Source organism: Oncorhynchus gorbuscha, linkage group LG04 (assembly GCF_021184085.1).
Source record: "Oncorhynchus gorbuscha isolate QuinsamMale2020 ecotype Even-year linkage group LG04, OgorEven_v1.0, whole genome shotgun sequence".
NCBI classification, from domain to species: domain Eukaryota; kingdom Metazoa; phylum Chordata; class Actinopteri; order Salmoniformes; family Salmonidae; genus Oncorhynchus; species Oncorhynchus gorbuscha.
The window spans coordinates 20,383,734-20,404,994 of NC_060176.1; the positions used below are offsets into that span (position 1 = coordinate 20,383,734).

Genomic DNA, 21,261 nt, shown 5'->3' on the forward strand with positions numbered 1-21,261 from the left:
TTAGTGAAACGGCCAAGAGATGACTTATCCAGTGGCACACATCATCTTGGCGTACTTGTGAATGTGTGGTTGCCTTTTGAAATCAAACATGAGTCTGCGGGGCCTAGAGTGTAACGTTCGTCTTCGTCCTCCTCTGACGAGGAGTAAGAAATGTCAGACCAATGTGCAGCGTGGTAAGTGTCCATAATTTTACAAAGCAAAATGAACACAATAATAAACAACAAACGAACAGTCCCGTAAGGTGAATGACAAAAACACTAAACAGGAAATATAATCACCCACAACTCAAACGTGAAACCAGGCTACCTAAATATGGTTCTCAATCAGGGACAACGATAAACAGCTGCCTCTGATTGAGAACCATACCAGGCCAAACACAGGAATCCCAAAACATAGAAAAAGGAACATAGACAACCCACCCAACTCACGCCCTGACCATACTAAAACAACGACATAATAAAAGAACTAAGGTCAGAACGTGACATAGAGTATGAAGCTGAACCTTCCCATCCATTGGCTATTCACTTTCTAATCTGCAAACCAGTGGGGAGACTACAAAGAACACAATGAGAAAAACATTCACAGTTGGAGACGTCGTCTGCTGACATTACTGACGTAATTTCTGTAGCCTACATCCATCCATTTCCTTCCAAGAGTTAAACGCACGCACATTGACATCCGCAAATGCCGACGTCTTTCTGAGCATGTTAGGAAGAAGAAGAAACCCTTTCTTCCCCTCCATGTCCTCCTCCAGGGATGCGGGCCCCTAACGACAGAAACAGAAGCTGCTCTGGTGGAGTTATTAAGCCCAGGTTCCCCATGAACCCCCCCCCCCCCCAGTACACACTGATACAAACCACTGGAGTCTCCTGTCTGCTCTGGTTAGGTATGGTTTCAATTCCACAACGCTTCAGGGAGATGTCTACTGTTAGGCTGGGCCTCAGCAGAACTAGATCTTGGAGGTGAATATCACTGTGAATATAGGGTCCGGTTGTAAATTGAAGAAACTCTTGCAGAAACGTATTACTTGAACAGTTTTTGATTATATTGCTCTTATCATGGGAAAATTAGTCATGTCTTAATGTCTTTATGTAAAATCAGGAGTCATGAATCATGTTTTGGTTCATAAATCCAGGTCGTAGACAGTTTATCCTTCACCATGCTGCCAGATTTGATTTCTAAGGATCTGATTATCTTGTTGTCATTTATACTTAGGCAATTGTATGGAAGCCATATCATTTCCCATTCAGATTATGGTTTTCTTGGCCCCCAAACAAAGCACACAGACCCATTTTCAGTTAGTCTATTTCCATCCTGCCATAACAGAAACAATGTTTGCTCTCATACTGTTGTTGGAACACTTCTTTATCAGGAACTGTATAGCTGCAGGAATTATCCCAGCCATTGACTTCTACATAATGACTTTATACACACAGACAGTGAGATAATGACTGTCACCCTGCTAAACCAGAACAACATAAAACAACAAATGAAACTGGACACAGCTTGGGGAAACTGGACAGTGTTGTCTGGTGTCATTATAAACATGACCTGTCTGGAGTCCAACTAAGGGACAGCCCATGTGGGGCATGGTGTCCTATGCCCCAGACTGTTGCCTGGAAACGTTGAGTGTTTGCTTATGTTTGTTGTCCTTCTCCCACTTCCTTTCCCCTCCAGCCCGTCCTCCTCATTTAGTGAGAAAGAACTGCCTTTGAAGACCGACAGAATGTCATAACGTTATCCCCTCTTAACAGCCTGTCAATTATACAGTTAGTAAAATACACCTTAGAAAATGTCTGTCTGCCTGTTTTAGCCATACAGTGGCATGGGAAATGTGGTAGGTAGCTAGGTGACTGATGGGGGGATGCCATGCAGCCCTGTGTGAGTCCATCTAAGACCACCACTGTTCAGGGCATAATGCTCTGTAAGGTCCTCTTCCTTCAGGTCCAAGCTTACTGCAATCCAGAAAATGCATCGCCACACCACAGGATACATTCATAATGTTAAATAACACATTATGTTTTATACGTTGAAACAAGCATTCCATAGAAACACACCATGTGAAGTCCACCAAGCTACTGCACTGGTCTGCCTACCGTAGCATTCTTCTGCTAATTAATGGTCCCTCCTCTGTATTTCTCTTTCATTACTGGCTATCAGTGAAAAGTACAGGAGAGTTAAGGAATCCAGTGGAACACTGTCTGGAAAGAGCTTCAGCTCCCTGTGGACCATGTGATTGGCTCAGAGCCACACTCCAAACTACTTACTGATTTCACTATTCTAATGACCTGACACCAAACCAAATCACTGCACGGGAAATGCAATAATTGATGGCTGGTAAACACGAGGTAAGATGTTGCTTAAGGACGGTGCAGGCTTTTCCATGTGGACATGGCTCTCGGGGCCACTCCGTGGGAGCTTCCTTTTCGGCTTCAACGAGCTTTGGTCTGCATCTGTTTATTTGACATAATCTCTAATCTATCAATGTCAACATCTGAAACCAGCGGTGAACATCAAACACAAAGCTGCCATTCATATCAGTATTTGTCAGTGAGGTTTATATAAAGAACAACATGCAGCAAAAGAGCTGTGGTATCTCTCTGTCACTTCCCCTGGGTGTCAGACGACAGAACTGGTGTCCATTTGATCAGAACTGCAGTTCTGTCGTTATGCCAGAGGGTGATGTGGCATCCATCCACTCCTCCCGCTGTGCACACCGCGCCTTGTAATTTACACGATGAGGTAAGTTAATGAGGGTCGTGTGGAAAACCATCAGACTGAGAACTGTCCAGGACCGTTTAGTAGAGTCAAGCTGACCAGGTATTTTAGGTAGGTCTCCTCAGTTCCTAAAAATGCTAGTCTACCAACCAGCCTTTTCAACCAAGGGGATGAAATTATTTTCATCAATCCCAGAAAACCCATGACAAAACCTCATGTCCTTTTACTGATGACCAATAATTGACGAGTGAACGCAATGATTGCATGATGCAAACAAAATGAAATAGACTTTCATTTCATAAGAACCCTATAAAGTTAAACCCTATAAACCCTATAAAGTTGTTTATGAGTGTAAATGACGAATGTGAACACTACTGTCAATTCCATTTCCAATAGTGTGCAGGCCTGTGTCTCAGAGGCGCTTCAAAACCGGCTATAAGGTGATTGAGGAGATAGGGTTAAACGTCTCATACAGGATCCCTGATGATGGTCAACATTAATCTCTATTAAGGGTGAATGTTTGGTTTCACAGTGATTTAGCGGATGATGAAGAGTGAGTGACAGCGTGACGACTTGTTTAAATATAGCCTTTCATTGGGCTTTGAGCTAATGTTCCCATAATTACATTATCTGAAATTAATGAGATTGTGTCTATGAAAATATATTTTTTATATTGGATTTGAAGGTTAATTTAGCTTGTTTAAAGACATTGTGAGTATCTTACATTTTCATTACGTAAAGGCACAAAATTGGAGTCAGCTGTTTCACACTGTGCTCAGGTGCTAAGTAACGGGTTTCTGGGGTCGACAGTGCAGGGTAGTCTGGTGGTGAGAGGGATGTTAGTAGAATGGGATTCACATGATTAAACCGATGAGGAGCTATTCTGTTCTGACCCACCTTCTCGCAAATGGTGAATCAATGTATGAATGTGTCCACTCCACTGGTTGAATAATGTCAAGTTGAATGTTGTCCTACTCGTATATAGTAGCAACAGACTACAAGAATTGGTAAGTACTTACGTTTACATTCATCATTATAATCAGAGAAATCTTAGTTAACCTTAACCTCTGTTCAGAATCTAAGCAGTCACATCTTCTCTCCAAACTAGCTAGATGTGGGATCGCTATATGACCTCAAGTTGGGCTACACATGTAGCTGTAGTTTCTATATTTTAGTGCCATCATAAGTCAGTGTATTGCTGTCGGCACGCCATTACTGAAAATCCCAAAGACACTGTTTATCAACAGATCAAAGTCTGGATAAATGAACACTAATAACAAAGGGCATGAGTCTGTGTGTTTACTGTCATAATGTGGGGTCGTTCATAATAACTGTTTTCATGGCCTCTAATCTAAACTGTTGATGGGAGCAGCTTCAGAGAAATGTTACTGTGTGTTGATGTTGCACAACAAAAGACAACAAATGGGATGAAGCCATTGTGATTACCAATTCACATTAGAGGCTATTGCTGGCATTTCAACTGGGGACCACCAACATAATCGTTTAGGAATGGGTGTGTTGTGTTCTTGTCTGTGTTGGAAGGTCTTTGACACTCTCTTTCTCACTATACTGACATGGACCTACTCCAATAGAAGGGCAGGAAATACCAGATGATTCATCTCATGTACATCAGGTGGTTAAAGATGGAATCCGCAGTAGGGTGAAGCAGCTCCACTGGCCACCCCACCACAGTTGTTATTGTTTCTGTTGATGAGCTGAGGCACAGCATCTTTCGCACGTGCAATGATGTCAGAGGGAAAAAACAGTGTTGGTTGTTTGCAGTAACTTCTTTGTTGTGATAATATCCCAAACGGACGTGGAAGTTTCACCTCTAACCCTTTTCACTAGTGGGAGTTGACCTATATGGATGGGGGTCAATTGAAATGTTCCTGACAGAATAAATATGAAAAGGATGTGCATAACCATGGTAGCAATTGAAAGGGAACAGCATGTTTATGTTTGTTTAGAATATATATATTTTTTGGGGGGGGGGTAAAAATCAAATACAAAAAAGAACGGGAACAGTTTAGAGATTATTGGTCAAATTATTAGACCAAAGGTGAGGACACGAAAGTACACGTGACAAGACTGAATTCAAACATTACACTGTTGATTTTGTGCATGTTACATTTACTGTACTTTTTGCCGCATTTGCTGATAACGACATGTGAAAATTCTCTGGATACATTCAGGAACATATTTTATTTATTTATTTTTTATTTCACCTTTATTTAACCAGGTAGGCTAGTTGAGAACAAGTTCTCATTTGCAACTGCGACCTGGCCAAGAGAAAGCATAGCAGTGTGAACAGACAACACAGAGTTACACATGGAGTAAACAATTAACAAGTCAATAACACAGTAGAAAAGTCTATATACATTGTGTGCAAAAGGCATGAGGAGGTAGGCGAATAATTACAATTTTGCAGATTAACACTGGAGTGATAAATGATCAGATGGTCATGTACCGGTAGATATCTTGGTGTGCAAAAGAGCAGAATATAAATAAATATAAACAGTATGGGGATGAGGTAGGTAAAATTGGGTGGGCTATTTACCGATAGACTATGTACAGCTGCAGCGATCGGTTAGCTGCTCAGATAGCAGATGTTTGAAGTTGGTGAGGGAAATAAAAGTCTCCAACTTCAGCGATTTTTGCAATTCGTTCCAGTCACAGGCAGCAGAGAACTGGAACGAAAGGCGGCCAAATGAGGTGTTGGCTTTAGGGATGATCAGTGAGATACACCTGCTGGAGCGTGTGCTACGGGTGGGTGTTGCCATCGTGACCAGTGAACTGAGATAAGGCGGAGCTTTACCTAGCATGGACTTGTAGATGACCTGGAGCCAGTGGGTCTGGCTACGAATATGTAGCGAGGGCCAGCCGACTAGAGCATACAGGTCTTAGTGGTGGGTGGTATAAGGTGCTTTAATAACAAAACAGATGGCACTGTGATAAACATAGTAAAACCATTCCTGAAAAATGTGGGGTAGGTGCAACATAGGACAACAAAATGACAAGGGGTTGAGTGGGGCGACTAACTGGTGTCTCCAAGTGGTTACACATCTCCAAAGTGTGTGAAGTGCAGACCCAGAGCTCTGATGTCATGTATAGCATGTTACTGTAAAGATACTGCATTCCAATTTAGGCGTTTATCAGTGCCCAAACCTGCCATTTTCAACCCGCAGACTGGTAGAAGTGTAAAGGGCAACGGTTTCCAGCTTTAACTGGGATCCATGTCCACTTAAAATGATGACCCATCTGACTGAGGTCAACTCTCCCTTATGTCTATGTCTAGACCTGCGTATCCTCATCTATAGACACAGAGGTACAGCAGAAGTTTACAGTAAGCCCCCGACCTTCCCAGAAGCAGCAGCAGAGAGTGGGCTCAGTCATACTTGTGGTCTCCAAACTTCACGCTCTCAGCTGGCTTCCTGTGAATAGCACGGAGCCAAACCCTGGGCTCTGCACTGAGCTGTATAAGAGAGAGCAGCAGGACAGTCAGCACAGACACAGCACCCTGCATACAGGGAGGAGAGAGACTACTCAACACTACTATACAGAGGTACTCACAGGGTAAGACTGAGATCCATAGTCGCCTTCTCTTTCCCTCTCGTTCCCTGTTGACCCATCTTTGAACTTTACTGTTAACGTTATTCTTTCAACAGACAGATTTTTTATAGATGATTTGGGGATGCTGAATGCGTGTTCAGCTTCTGTTCTTTGAGTGTTGGTTTATTGATGACATAAAACTGCTCAATAGATGCACATTTGTGAGTTCAGACATTTCATAAAATGCTGAAAGACATTCTCATTAGTCTGTGTGAACTTGAAAGACAGTTTGTGGTATTGACGGACAATAGGTATCAGCTTGTATGTGTGTAGCTATGAGTGTTTGTGTGTGATTGTGAAGGAGGTAGCCTGTTCATGGTAATAAGTATGTGCGTGGCTTTTCTTGGGATGTGAGTGTGTGTGTGTGTGTGTGTGTGTGTGTGTGTGTGTGTGTGTGTGTGTGTGTGTGTGTGTGTGTGTGTGTGTGTGTGTGTGTGTGTGTGTGTGTGTGTGTGTGTGTGTGTGTGTGTGTGTGTGTGTGTGTGTGTGTGTGTGTGTGTGTGTGTGTGTGTGCGTGCGTGCGTGCGTGCGTGCGTGCGTGCGTGCGTGCGTGCGTGTGTGTGTCGGTGTGTCGGTGTCGGTGTGTCGGTGTGCGTGTCTGTGTTTTCTATTTGGCTTGTGTAGCCCTGTGCTTGGTCAATGGATGCAGAAACGTTTTAGTGTGCCCTTGACACCAAGTGATGGCTAGCACAGATGTGTCATTTGAGAGGGCTTCTGCACATCCATAATGTTCTTTCATTCTGCTCCCTCCTCTAGTGTCCCTCCTATAGACCTCAAAGCGTGAGAAGGATAAAAATAGTGAATATTGTTTTATTTGATCATTCTGTCATTCTGCTAACCCTCGCTACATATTCAAAAGCCCCGCCTTATCTCAGCTCACCAGTCACCATAGCAACACCCACCCGTAGCACACGCTCCAGCAGGTATATTTCACTGGTTATCCCCAAAGCCAACACCTCCTTTGGCCGCCTTTCCTTCCAGTTCTCTGCTGCCAATGACTGGAACGAATTGCAAAAATCACTGAAGCTGGAGACTCCTATCTCCCTCACTAACTTTAAACATCAGCTGTCAGAGCAGCTTACCGATTACTGTACCTGTACACAGCCCATCTGTAAATAGCCCACACAACTACCTCATCACCATATTCTTATTGCCTTGCCTCCCTAATCTTACTACATTTGTAAACACTGTACATGGATTTTTCTATTCTGTTACTGACTGTATGTTTGTTTATCCCATGTGTAACTCTGTGTTGTTTTTGTCACACTGCTTTGCTTTATCTTGGCCAGGTCATAGTTGTAAATGAGAACTTGTTCTCAACAGGCCTACCTGATTAAGTAAAGGTGAAATAAAGCAAATACATTTAATCACTAATATACTGTGTTTTTAAATTACTGTTGTTCTCCTCAGTGAAAAAAATGCATTTAATCACTGTCACCAGGGTGTAGATCAGTGGAGGCTGGTGGGAGGAGTTATAGGAGGACTGTCTCATTGTAATGGCTGGAATGCCATTAATGGAACAGAGTGGAACGTAGTTTCCATATGTTTGATACCTTTCCATTTATTCCATTCCAGCCATTATAATGAGCCCGTCCTCTTATAGCTCCTCCCTCCAGCTTCTTCTAATATTCCATCCAGGGAATCATATGCAATAGAAAATAAAAGCATTTCATTTAATACTGTGGAACACAAAGTTACACTTTACTGTTTTTGTTTGCGATAATCTGCCAGCAATGATTCTGGATAAGTATTTACATTTTCCCTCTACAGGAGTTGCTGGAGGAATATTCTTTGTGTTGTTGTTCTTGGGGAGAGAAGGTCATTACCACAAGGTCAGAGGCAACAGCAGAGTGCCAGGATGTGCTGCCTATCAACATGGGCTCTCCTCCTAGCTCTGGGAGTCACCACTACGGCACAAGGTTGGTCTTCATTAGCAGTTACTATTTACATTTTCCTTACTATACCCAACACACACACACACCCCTAACATGTACACACACACATCCCTAACACACACACACACACACACACACACACACACACACACACACACACACACACACACACACACACACACACACACACACACACACACACACACACACACACACACACACACACACACACACACACACACACACACACACACACACAGCTCGGTTTGGGAGTTGTAACTCCATAATTCATTCACAAGCCACAGCTTGGGAATTGTAACTATTATTTCAACTGGAAAACTTGTACATTTTTTCCAACATGTGTCAAAATGTAAACCAGGATGATATCCTGGATGTGGAAATTCGATTATCATTGATCATTTCATTATAAAGTTGAGTGTATTATCTAATGTGAATTTGAGAAGTCAGAGGTCTCCTTTGGACATAGACAGCAGCCTGGTGATCTTCTGACTCTGCAGAAGCCTGTGCTCCTTATTCTCCCAAACCGTTAGTAAACAGAGGCATATTGTTACATGTCCCCATTACTGATTCTGCTCTACAACCTTAAGTAGGTGGGATATGTATAAGCACCAGGCTAAGGAGACACCTGTCTGCAATTGGCCACACAAGTACGTGCCAGTAGCATGCTTATACTGAACCCCAATGTGAACTCAGAGCGATTATAGCGTTTGGTGGGTACTGTAAATGTAATGGTCTGGGAAAAGTCCAAATATGCATTATGTAACACTGTACACTACAAATGTCAAATTACACAGCAAGCAGAATGAATAATGAGTATCAATCTCTTGGTTTCAGTGACATTACAGTACAAAGCAGTTGATTGTTTGCAGCTGAGAGTAACGATGAATGGAAAATAAATAAACTCTTGTAGCCTTTTCACTGTTGGTCCACAACATATTCCCTCGACCACTTTGAAATGCTATTGGCAGCTTCATGTGTTGGAGCAATTCATTTTATTTCCAAAGTACACTGGGCAAATCACCAGAAAGAGATTAGTGTAGAACAACATGAAGTTAAAGTCAAACTCTGAATATTCTGTTCCATGACTCAGAGTATAGTTGAACGATTTGAAAGATACAGATTCATTCCCATTGCTTTACGGGTGGTCAGACTACTCTGGGAAGAAATAGCCAGAGGTTTGGTCTGTCTGGTCCGAGGTTTGGCCAGTCTGGTCAGCATTAAGGCATTGGTCAGTGATGTCACAACAGGTCAATCATGAGTCATCATGAGGTGTGTGTGATGTTTTACAGGAACATGGAGGAGAGACAGTTTGAGAGTTGCGAGACAAAACAACCCTGCAGTGTACCACTCTGAAGGAAACATTTAACATCCCAAAATACACCTCTTTACACAATTGTCACGACTGTAGCTTTAAGTCCGGATTGTGCCTTTAAGTCTGGTTAATGTCTATGTAACAATATGGTATGAAGAACTATAACATTCAGAATTACAGCCCAATGGCACCAGTTATGTTTACAGCAGCTAAAAAAAATGTAATGCCATTGTTTTATGGCCAAAGAGGAAACACTGTAACATTCTGAAGTAGTATTCATTGTGCGACATTCTGTGTCCAGATAACTATGAGTGGACCACTTGGTTCAACGTGGACCACCCTGGAGGTCGAGGAGACTATGAGCAGTTGGATGCTATCCGTTTCTACTACCGTGCGCGGGTGTGTGACGCCCCCCGGGCTCTGGAGGCTCGCACCACTGACTGGATCTCCGCTCGCAACACGGGGGAGAAGACTCATGCAGACCCTACCCTGGGTTTCTGGTGCGCCAACGCTGAGCAGGCCCCTGGCCGCAACTGCTCCAACTACGCTGTGCGCTTCCTGTGCCCCAAAGGTGTGGCTGGGAGCCTTACTTTAATAAAGTTGAGAAGTAGCTACTGTATTATGTCAAATAAAACTGTTCTATAATAGTGAAAGCCATCATTTATCCTCCAAGCAATATTTCTAGCTACTGCAATTATATCTGTCTTTTGTAATGGAGTGAAAACCTATTTTCAATCAGTCAACACTGGGTCAGAAGGCATACAGGATGCCTGGGGTCCTTGGTCAGACTGGAGTCATTGCTCTGCCAAGTGTGGTCTGGTGGCAATGCAGGTGCGCTCCAGGAAATGCCAGTCCCAGCCTAAGCAGTTGGATGAGCAGTGCAGCGGACCTACAGTGGAGGGTAGAGCCTGCAAAGGACCTGAATGCCCTGGGACTGGTGAGTCGCTATCAACATCTCCATTACAGATATTAAATATGATAGAAACCTCTGTAATGTCACAGTACTATTTGCATACCATTTGCATTTTATTCTAGAAATGGTCATAGCTAAACCAATGTACAAAGGCACTGTCTGACATGTTAAACTGTGTTGCTGCTGCTGTTCCAGGTTGCACACTGCACTGTGAGATGGGTAGGGTGAATGCAGAGTGTGACACCTGTATGTGTCAGGACCACATTGTACTGGGCTCTGTCCGCAGTGCTGGAGGTCTCCCTGCCCCAGGGGCCACCATCCTCCGCTTCGGCCCCAGCTCCAAACTCCTCACCATCACCGACCACAATGGACACTTTCGCATCCCAGGGATCTGTCCCGACGGCAACGCCACACTGACCGTCCAGCTGCGGAATCACGCCCCTCACACTGTCATCGTGCCCCACAGCACCGAACGCACCTCTGTCCTCAGTATCATGCTGAATAGAGCAGGTAAAATGGCCACACACAAAAAAAGAATGAAAGCTGTCATTGTTACATTTCTCTGTTTTACAGTGGTCTCAGACACTGTAATGTGATCCCTCAGAGAAGCTCCATGTGGTGAAGAACCCTGAGAACAAGGCCAGAAGAGAGGGCCAGACAGCTGCTCTCTGTTGCAAAGTGGGTGGATTACCAGAGCCAGAAGATTACCAGTGGTAAGCCAATGGATCTGTAATGACAGCTTGGAAAATGTTATATATTTATCATATCAAAATCCAACCGTATTGGCTGGGTATAGTGTTCAACAGTCATCTGTGACTCGGTAGGTTTCACAACGGCAGCCTGCTGGACAGGAAGCAGCTGAACTATGACAGCACGCTGGTCTTAAGAAACCTGAGCATGGAGCAGACTGGGGAGTACTACTGCAGAGCCAGCAACCAGGCTGGGGCCATCAAGTCCAAACCAGCCGTAGTCACAGTCTTAGGTCTGATCACAAAGCACCCCGGTTGATATTCACACATTCATATTTACTATGTGAACAGCCATTAGCATGACATCAATCAATGATCAGAGGGAGAATGAAAGGATATTGATTTTCTCATAAAATAACTGATTGTAAATATTTTCATGTGTTGGTCTGTTTTCTACCCCTTTCTCCTCACAGGTAAAGATCAACCTTCATGTAACCCAAAACCCAAATCCTACCTTATTCGCTTACCTCATGACTGCCATCAAAACAGCTCCGACTCACTCTATTACAATGTAGGAAAGTGCCACTCAGGGACTTGTGCAGGACAGCTGGACAATGGAATCAGGTGCAAAGACTCCGTAGCATACTGCTGTGGGGTGGCAAAGATGGAGGAGAAACAACTGAAATGCCAGGGCTATGAGCTCCCCACCATGGTGGTGACCGAATGTGGCTGCCAGAAGTGTGTGGAGACCAAAGTCATTGTGCGTGGGCGGGCTGTGGCCGCAGACACTGGGAGCCCATGAGATTTGGTCACGTCTACATCAATGGAGCCAGAGTCAGCCGCACAGGCTACAAAGGCACCTTCTCCATCCAGGTCCCCCATGACACTGAGAGGCTGGTGATGACCTTTGTGGACAACATGGATAAGTTCATCAACACCACCAAGGTTCTTCCATTCAACACCAAAGGGGGCGCCGTCTACCATGAGATCAAGCTTTTGAGGAAGAAGGAACCAGTGACCATCAGATCAACAGAGCTCAACACTCTTCAGCTGGGAGAGGTGGAGGGCCAGGATCCTATTGCTGAGATCCAGATCCCACCCAACTCCTTCTACAAGCAGAGTGGAGAAGTATTTGTGGGTAATGTGAAGGCTAGCATCACTTTTCTGGATGCTAGAGACGTATCCACAGCAGCAGCCGCACAGAGTGACCTCAACTTCATAGGAGATGAGGGTGACACCTTGCCCCTGAGAACATACGGTATGTTCTCAGTTGACTTCAGGGACGAGGAGGCCGGAGAACCACTGAACGCCGGAGAGGTGAAGGTGAAAATGGATTCAACACAGGTGAAAATGCCCGAGCACCTGGACACCATGAAGCTGTGGTCCTTGAACCCCGACACAGGCATGTGGGAGGAGGAGGGGAGCTTCCAGATGGAGAAGAAGCAACGTGGTAAAAGGGAAGAGAGGACCTTCCTCATTGGGAACATGGAGATCAGAGAGAGGAGGCTGTTTAACCTGGACGTCCCAGAGAACAGGAGATGTTACATCAAGGTGCGAAGCTTCCGCAGCGATCGCTTCATGCCCAGCGAGCAGGTAGAGGGGGTGGTGGTGACCCTGATCAACATGGAGCCCACTGCAGGTTACTCCTCCAACCCTCGTGCCTGGGGACGCTTTGACAGCGTCATCACTGGCTCCAATGGTGCCTGTCTGCCTGCCTTCTGCGACGACCAGAAACCTGACGCATATTCTGCCCACGTCATGGCCAACATGGGAGGAGAAGAACTCGAGGCAGTCCCATCTGCTCCCAAGTTTAACCCCAACCTCATTGGAGTCCCTCAGCCGTACCTGGGCAAGCTGAACTACAGACGGTCAGACCACAATGACCCCAGGTTAAAGAAGACAGCCTTCAGCATCAATGTGGCCAAGCCCAGCCCAAACACAGCTGAAGAGCTCAACGGACCTGTGTACTCATTTGACCAACTGAAAGAGTGTGAGGAAGCCCCATTTACTGCAGGCCACTTCCGCTTCACTAGAGTGGAGGGAGATCGCTACGACTACAACACAGTGCCTTTCAACGAAGACGATCCTATGAGCTGGACAGAAGACTACCTGAGCTGGTGGCCCAAGCCCATGGAGTACCGAGCCTGCTATGTCAAGGTCAAGATCAATGGTCCCCATGAGATCAACATGCGCTCCCGAAACCAGGGCGGCACTCACCCCAAGACCGTTGGCCAACTGTATGGCCTCCGCGACACCCGCAGCATCCGCCACATGGACCAGTCCACCATCTCTGCTGTGTGCCTGGAGTTCAAGTGCAGCGGCATGCTCTATGACCAGGACCGAGTGGACCGCACTCTGGTGAAGGTGATCCCTCAGGGCAGCTGTAAGAGGGACAATGTTAACTCCATGCTTCAAGAGTACCTGGTTAATCACCTGCCTCTAGCCGTCAACAACGACACCAATGAGTTCACAATGCTGGCACCACTGGACCCTCTGGGCCACAACTATGGCATCTACACAGTGACAGACCAGGACCCCCGCACAGCTAAAGAGATAGCACTGGGACGCTGCTTTGATGGCACCTCTGACGGCACTTCCCGTGTCATGAAGAGCAACGAGGGAGTGGCACTTACCTTTACCTGTGGCAACCGTGAGGTGACCCGTCAAAGCGTGTTCCAGGCTCTGCAGAACTCCCCCGGGCAGTCCCCGGCGAGGGCAGTGAGGGATGGCCGAGGCAGGAAGCAGAGAGCAGGAGCCAACGCACTTCGCAACAGCCGTAGACGCAGTACTCGGAATCCCACTGCCACACGCACCTCAGGCTAAAGCACAGCACTACAGATCAGGGTCTCCACATCACAATCACATTAGACATGTTGGCAAATTAATAAAGAAAGTGGGTATTGGTGATGGGATTCAAATGTATATTTTATCCCTTCAGTAAAGATAACCAAGTTTTTTGTCTTCATTATGTACTGTTTGAATAACATTTGATTTGTTATTGAACTATGTTTTTTGATTGTGAGTAAGGCCCATAACAAAATATTTGTTCAGTTATGAATTTATGGTGTATGGTTATCTATAACACAGGTATCTCCCAGGGAACAATTGGTGGAGATTTTAACTGCAAATATTGTATTTCCTTCACCTGTACTGTGATGAATATTTACTACTTGAAATTGTAAATAATGGGATATTTATTACACATGCCATTCAAGATTGTAACCAGTGATTAAGACACCACGCCCCAAATAAAACAGGAACAACCCTAGACCATGTTGGATTGCTGATTCACTTAAACTTAGACAAATCTTTGTTGGCTCACATTCACAACATACAGTTGAAGTTGGAAGTTTACATACACTTAGATTGGAGTAATTAAAACTTATATATATATATATATATATGTATATATGCCATTTAGCAGACGCTTTTATCCAAAGCGACTTACAGTCATGTGTGCATACATTCTACGTATGGGTGGTCCCGGGGATCGAACCCACTACCCTGGCGTTACAAGCACCATGCTCTACCAACTGAGCTACACAGGACCACTTGTTTTTCAACCACTCCATACATTTATTGTTAACAAACTATAGTTTTGGAAAGTCGTTTAGGATATCTACCTTGTGCATGACATAAGTAATTTTTCCAACAATTGTTTACATACAGAGTATTTCACTTCAAACTCACTCTATCACAATTCCAGTGGGTCAGAAGTTTACATACACTAAAGTTGACTGTGCCTTTAAACAGCTTGGAAAATTCCAGAAAATTATGTCATGGCTTTAGAAGCTTCTGATAGGCTAATTGACATTATGAGTCAATTGGAGGTGTACCTGTGGATGCATTTCAAGGCCTACCTTCAAACTCAGTGACTCTTTGCTTGATATCATGGGAAAATCAAAAGAAATCAGCCAAGACCTCAGAAAAAAAGTCTGGTTCATCCTTGGGAGCAATTTCCAAACACCTGAAGGGTCCACTTTCATCTGTACAAACAATAGTACTCAAGTATAAACACCATGGGTCCACGCAGCCGTCATACCGCTCAGGAAGGAGATGCGTTCTGTCTCTTAGAGATGAACGTACTTTGGTGAGAAAAGTGCAAATCATGCAAATCAATCCCAGAACAGCAGCAAAGGACCTTGTAAAGATGCTGGAGGAAACATGTACAAAAGTATCTATATCCACAGTAAAACAAGTCCTATATCGACAACCTGAAAGGCCGCTCAGCAAGGGAGAAGCCACTGCTCCAAAACCAGCATAAAAAAGCCACAACTATGGTTTGCAACTGCACGTGGGGACAAAGACTGTAGTATTTGGAGAAATGTCCTATGGTCTGATGAAACAAAAATATAACTGTTTGGCCATTATGACCATCATTATGTTTGGAGGAAAAAGGGAGAGGCTTGCAAGCCGAAGAACACCATCCCAACCGTGAAGCACGGTGGTGGCAGCATCATGTTGTGGGGGTGCTTTGCTGCAGGAGGGACTGGTGCACTTCACAAAATATATGGCATCATGAGGGAAAATGACATGGATATATTGAAGCAACATCAAGACATCAGTTAAAGTTTGGTCACAAATGGGTCTTCCAAATGGACAATGACCCCAAGCATACTTCTAAAGTTGTGGCAAAATGGCTTAAAGACAACAACGTCAAGGTACTGGAGTGGCCATCACAGAGCCCTGACCTCAATCCTATAGAAGATTTGTGGGCAGAACTGAAAAAGTATGTGCGAACAAGGCCTACAAACCTGAATCAGTTTCACCAGCTCTGTCAGGAGGAATGGGCCAAAATTCATCCAACTTATTGTGGGAAGCTTGTGGAAGGCTACCCAAAATATTTGACCCAAGTTAAACAATTTAAAGGCAATGCTACCAAATACTAATTGAGTGTATGTGAACTTCTGACCCACTGGGAATGTGATGAAAGAAATAAAAGCTGAAATAAATCAGTCGCTCTACTATTATGACACTTAACATTCTTAAAATAAAGTGGTGACCCTAACTGACCTAAAACAGGGAATGTTTACTAGGATTAAATGTCAGGAATTGTGAAAAACTTAATGTATTTGGCTAAGGTGTATGTAAACTTCAAACTACAACTGTAGCTGACATTGTAAAGCACACACTGCGGACAAGCTACTTCTAATCAACTCAAGCCATAACACAACTGTCAGTGAACTCAGGTTAATAAAAAAAAGTCGAGAAATTGGATAATTTATCCTTTCGACCAGTGATTTTATTAAATTAGATGCATATAAAACACTGAAGAGCTGGTCATCTTTTACAGTATATTGTACACCACATCCAATTTCCTTAACAATTTGAAAACTATCAAATGTTAGAAAATAGGAATAAACATGTCCCTTTCTACCATTATGAAGACAATAAGGTCAGCCCATAATCCCCCTCCTTGTATCACTTGATACAAGCCTGCAGAAGCAATGTTAAGGAGACCAGTTGTGTGAACTTGCTAGATCACAATTATATCTGCATTAGTAACAATTGATGAGCAAATTTCATTCGTCATGCACAAAAAGAAAATACCTAAAATCCCTCTTGCTTCAACTGTTCAATGATATTCCACAGATGTATCCAGAGGATGGCCATGAGGTTTGGTCACATCTATCGCAAAATTAATTAGGCTTGGGCTGTATACCATATAATTTTGAAACAGTTTGAATTTCAATACAACTGCTTAGAACCATCTCCAGCTATGCATTGAGTTTACTAACTCACTAGATCAGTGGTTCGCTTGCAAGATCAAGCTTCTTGGTTACAGCAGAGACAATCAAGTTCCTCCTGGATAAATCCCTGCTGCTTAAATGTGTTTTGTGCATTCGGGACCAGTATGATGGTATGAAAATCTGGATAGTGCCCAACTAAAATGCATTACACTTGAAAATCGATTTTTACAGTAAATGCATAAGCCCCCTGTAAAATGTCAAACTACTAAACATGTAGTGTCAGTTTCAAAGCACGAACAATGACACTTTTGATGGATAAAGATAACATGTGTATTTGGCAACCGTTATAGATACTATATACTTTCCTGTAAGAAACCCATCGACAGGTAAAGTGAAATATCTATAATATTTATAGACATTCTGGGTGAAATTATTTGCATAGAACCTAATTTGTTTAGATGTCACTGCAGTAGCAACTAGAATTTGACATGAGCATATAATTTCTCTAAATAAAAAATGTGCTCTACAAATCACATACAGCATGTAAAGTATTTTTCACTGTGTTTTGTATCTTTGTGAAGTTTGGAGGCTGAATGAGAGAAAAGGCAATTTCATTATGTATTAACAGAAGTGTTGGTACTGGATGCTCCCTGTATAGTCCCTCGGATCATTGAAGCAAAATGAAAGGGCGACACATTGTTCAGGTTTTTCCAGGATGACACTGGATAGCATGAGAAGTACAGCTGCATTTCTGAGGGTTAAAGGGTGAAAAGGCAGTGGGGATATAGCCGTCGTCACATGAAGTCATCATAGTCTTGGGTGTAGCCACCATCGAATTCTCCATAGTCTGCAAGGTCATCTTTCCCCTTGGCTTTCATACCACCACCAAGTACAACTCCTTTCTTCTTCTTTTTGCCTTTGATTGCCTGTGGAACCAAAACTAAACTTAAACCATTTCTGCAAATAAACACTCAGTGTTCTTCAAAGTGAATTGAGTGAATATTCATGTAAATGGCGCAACCGGGGTGTAAGTTAGTTCCTTGAGCTGAAACCAATGAAAAGCAATCTGGAGGTACTGGTAAGAGGGCTCCCTCCACTGACCGTAAAGAGATCTACAATTCATTAAGAAAACTCTAGAAGGATGACATCATTTTTGTTGATCATGAATAAGAAAAAAGACTTACCTTTTCTTGCTTCTGTTTTTCATTAAGTAGCACTGTCAGGGAAGAGCTGATTTTCTTTAAGTCTTCAACTTCCACTGTGTAGAAAACAGGACATTTAGTTTAGACAAGTTAATACGGTATAACAACGGTTGAGCCTGAACGTTAGTGAACTCCAAATATGTCAAGTCAAACCATTATTGAATGGCTCATGTATATATACACTTATCTCAACATGAGGTATTTATAACATGTGGTTTGGCATTTGTTTTAAAGTAATAAGTTAGGTGCACAAAACTAAAACACACTGAATAATAAATAATGTACCACACGTAGGATGTTGAACTCACATGAAATACAGAGCTCCCGAAACAGTGACTCCAAGAAGCTCGAATAATGCACTGATTTTTCACACTGTAATATTTTCACTTTCAGCAGCTTTTCAAACTCTGTGAAGTCCTCTTTAGAAGATGGGCACATGGCATCAATTCCAGAAACATTGTTTGTGGTACTACCCCCTGACATTCCTGAAATGACAAGGACAAAAACTAATGAGAACACACAATAAAAGTATGGCTGGCTAGTGGGTATACATTAAAATGTATGTTTCATGTATCAGGGAAACATTAAAAACATCTGGGTAAAATACATCCTTGATATCTGGGTTAAACCTGACAGGATACTCCAAGGATCTTACCAAAAGCCTCTTTTGCCAGCTCCAAGTCAGCTTCCTCCTGCATCTTCTGGACTTTCAACTTTTCTGCTAGCTGTTGTTCGGGTGTAAGCTCTTCCTCCTCCTCCAACTATCAACAAGAAAAGAGTAAAGGTATAAGAGAGAAAATATTCAGATGTGTAAAGTTCAGCCAACATTTCCAAAACTCACTTTCTTTTTTAGCTCTTGTTGCTTTTTCCTTAGCCGGTTTTCTTTCTCCTTAATTTTTTCGGCCAGTTTTTTCTTCTCGGACACTTTGGCCTCTGAAACAAAAAAAAGAATGTTACAGCAAACCTCTGGAACAAAAACCACCATCAAATCAAGTTGAAATTATACGTAATTTAAGCAGGTACTTGATAATAAAAGACAAGGCAGCCAGTAAGATGCAGGAACATTTTTGTGATATTTTCACAAAAATATATACAGGTATGTGCATATTACAACAGGCTGCAGCCACTACTTTCTCAAATCATTGGTTGGAAATTGTATATTTCTTCACCAGCTTTCTTTGCCTCTGCTTTCTTCTCTTCCTCTTCATCATCCCAGTTATCCTACAGAGGGAGAATTGACAGGAATGAGTCAAATGATGTGACTATATAATACTGGATAGTTAAGTGGTTGTTTCTGGGACTTGTCTAGAGTAGGACTTGAATTAATTTTCTAGGAAATCCACTAGATTGAGGTTACGAGACCAACTGCATTATCAAACATCAGAAGACATGTCAGAACCAGTCACAGCCACCTCATTATCACAAAAAGTGGTTATGTAAAGCCTTTCAACCAATATTTGGCAAATGTGTCATATTCCCTTATTAGGGCCTCGATGGATAAGACAAGTACCTAGCTCAAGCCTTATCCAAAAACACACAGAACGTTTCTCTCGGTGTAGGCCATGATTGTAAATAACAATTTGTTTTTAACTGACTTGGCTAGTTAAATAAGTGTTACATTTAAATAAAAAATGTAGGCCTAGTGTACTGATGAAGTTTTGCTTTGAGAACGTGAAAACACCATACGACTTGAACACTACCTATATTCCACAGAAACTATGGTCAACAATTCAAACTGTTTTGCTAGCCTTTTCCACAGCTGAATGATCCCACAGTAACGCTATACATTCGGATGACTTTCTAGACAAATGGTGAAAATGAATCAACGGGAAAAGTCTGTTGAATATTCTCGAAACTACACTTTACTTGTAGCATATGTCAGTTGGAGGTAGTAAGGCTCAATTCAATCATCTGATGTCATCAGGGCAGAATGACGTTGGCAACTAACGTTAGCCAGCTAGTTTACATTCAAGTGTCTGTTAAATGTATAACACAAACAAAGCCTTGAACGGACTTAAATGACTAATCGCAGTCAGATTATGATTGTGTATCTTAAAACTTGCCAGTCAACACATTAGTTCAGAACTAACTAGCTAAATTAGCTCCTAACCTAAAAAGCTAGTTCAGTAGCTAACGTTAGCTAGTTCAGTAGCTAACGTTAGCTAGTTCAGTAGCTAACGTTAGCTAGTTAACTTAACGTTACATGTCAGTAACGTTACACCATTGAATCTCCCCAACTCAGAAAACAATTATACACTGTAGCTTCTAACTAGTCAAAAAAACATAGCTAACGTAGACCAATTCAAAAACAAGTGCCCGATAATGAGTCTCAGCTCGAACCAGGAGAATCCCTGACAGTTTTAACATGTGCGGCCTCACAGCTTGTACAATATCGAGCTAGCTAATATATATGTTACAGTTAGCTAACTAGCTAGTAGAACGTGGATAATGCTATGCTAGTTGGCGGCTAGCTAGCCAGCCAGCTAATGTCCACAGACTAACTAGCAGGGCGTGTTGTGTTCGACTCAACTAATGGGTTAATTAAGACCTGAAAGTCAGGTGTAAGATGTCCTTCATCATGTAACTAGCTAGCTAGTTAGTTGTTTGGTTACCTTCACATCTTCATCTTCGTCTTCGCCTTCCCATTTGTCCAGCACTACCGCCGTTTTGATCGGCGCGACGTCCAGCTCGAAGTTGTCAGCGTCTATAAATACATATTATAATGGTAACTAACCGTTATCTTGAACGTTCAAAACTATATGATAGCTAATATCAATCACAGTGTTATCCATCTTTCACAATCCCCAAAATATAGCTGTCGCACTATTTCATTTCTAACTTTGTTCTCACCCCAATCGTCGGCATCCGCCATCTTGGCTATGTGTGTGTGCGGGTTTGACAGAACTCTGAACTGAAAGCGGCAAAGCAGATGGAGAAAGTAGACGATGCTTTACCGCTCTGTAAATGCTAGGAGTTACTGCACTCTTCTTTTTTTTCAAGAAAGGAAAGCCCCTTCATGGAAGAGTATGCCTTTTATTGAGTAAAAAAATCGCACTGTACCTCAATTTTACATGTTAATCTTTAATATAAAATATTTAATTAAAGGCACAATCTGTCATTTCAACACCATAACCCTGCCAATTTGTTTATGAAACTTAGGTGAAGCTATGAGATGAATGACAACTCGATATTAAACATTTTTCAGTTAAACA

At 42.9% G+C, this 21,261-nt stretch overlaps 2 protein-coding genes across 2 annotated transcripts; one reads left to right on the forward strand and one right to left on the reverse strand.

The window, feature by feature from the left end:
* Positions 1-6,152: 6,152 nt before the first annotated feature.
* LOC124033814 (cartilage intermediate layer protein 1-like) lies at positions 6,153-14,425 on the forward strand. Its single transcript, XM_046346162.1, is given in 9 exon segments — positions 6,153-6,291; positions 8,098-8,246; positions 9,857-10,126; positions 10,295-10,492; positions 10,664-10,978; positions 11,073-11,181; positions 11,293-11,450; positions 11,631-11,948; positions 11,951-14,425. Coding segments are annotated over 8 exon segments (3,459 nt in total). The 5' UTR covers positions 6,153-6,291; positions 8,098-8,185; the 3' UTR covers positions 13,981-14,425.
* Positions 14,426-16,347: 1,922 nt separating this feature from the next.
* On the reverse strand, positions 16,348-21,039 carry LOC124033815 (eukaryotic translation initiation factor 3 subunit J-A-like). Its single transcript, XM_046346164.1, has 8 exons — positions 20,900-21,039; positions 20,662-20,753; positions 19,219-19,270; positions 18,891-18,982; positions 18,705-18,810; positions 18,358-18,534; positions 18,032-18,105; positions 16,348-17,773 (listed from the first exon to the last, which is right to left on the reverse strand). The coding sequence occupies exons 1-8, from the start codon at positions 20,919-20,921 to the stop codon at positions 17,642-17,644; spliced, it is 747 nt and encodes a 248-aa protein (XP_046202120.1). The 5' UTR covers positions 20,922-21,039; the 3' UTR covers positions 16,348-17,641.
* Between the last annotated feature and the right edge of the window lie 222 nt (positions 21,040-21,261).

Excerpts from the sequence above, each read along its gene's own strand:
- LOC124033815 (XM_046346164.1), bottom strand. The coding sequence starts at position 20,921 with ATGGCGGATGCCGACGATTGGG. Across the intron at positions 20,754-20,899 it reads GGCGGATGCCGACGATTGGG|ACGCTGACAACTTCGAGCTG; the intron begins GTGAGAACAAAG and ends ATGTATTTATAG. Across the intron at positions 18,535-18,704 it reads GCTGGCAAAAGAGGCTTTTG|GAATGTCAGGGGGTAGTACC; the intron begins GTAAGATCCTTG and ends TTGTCATTTCAG.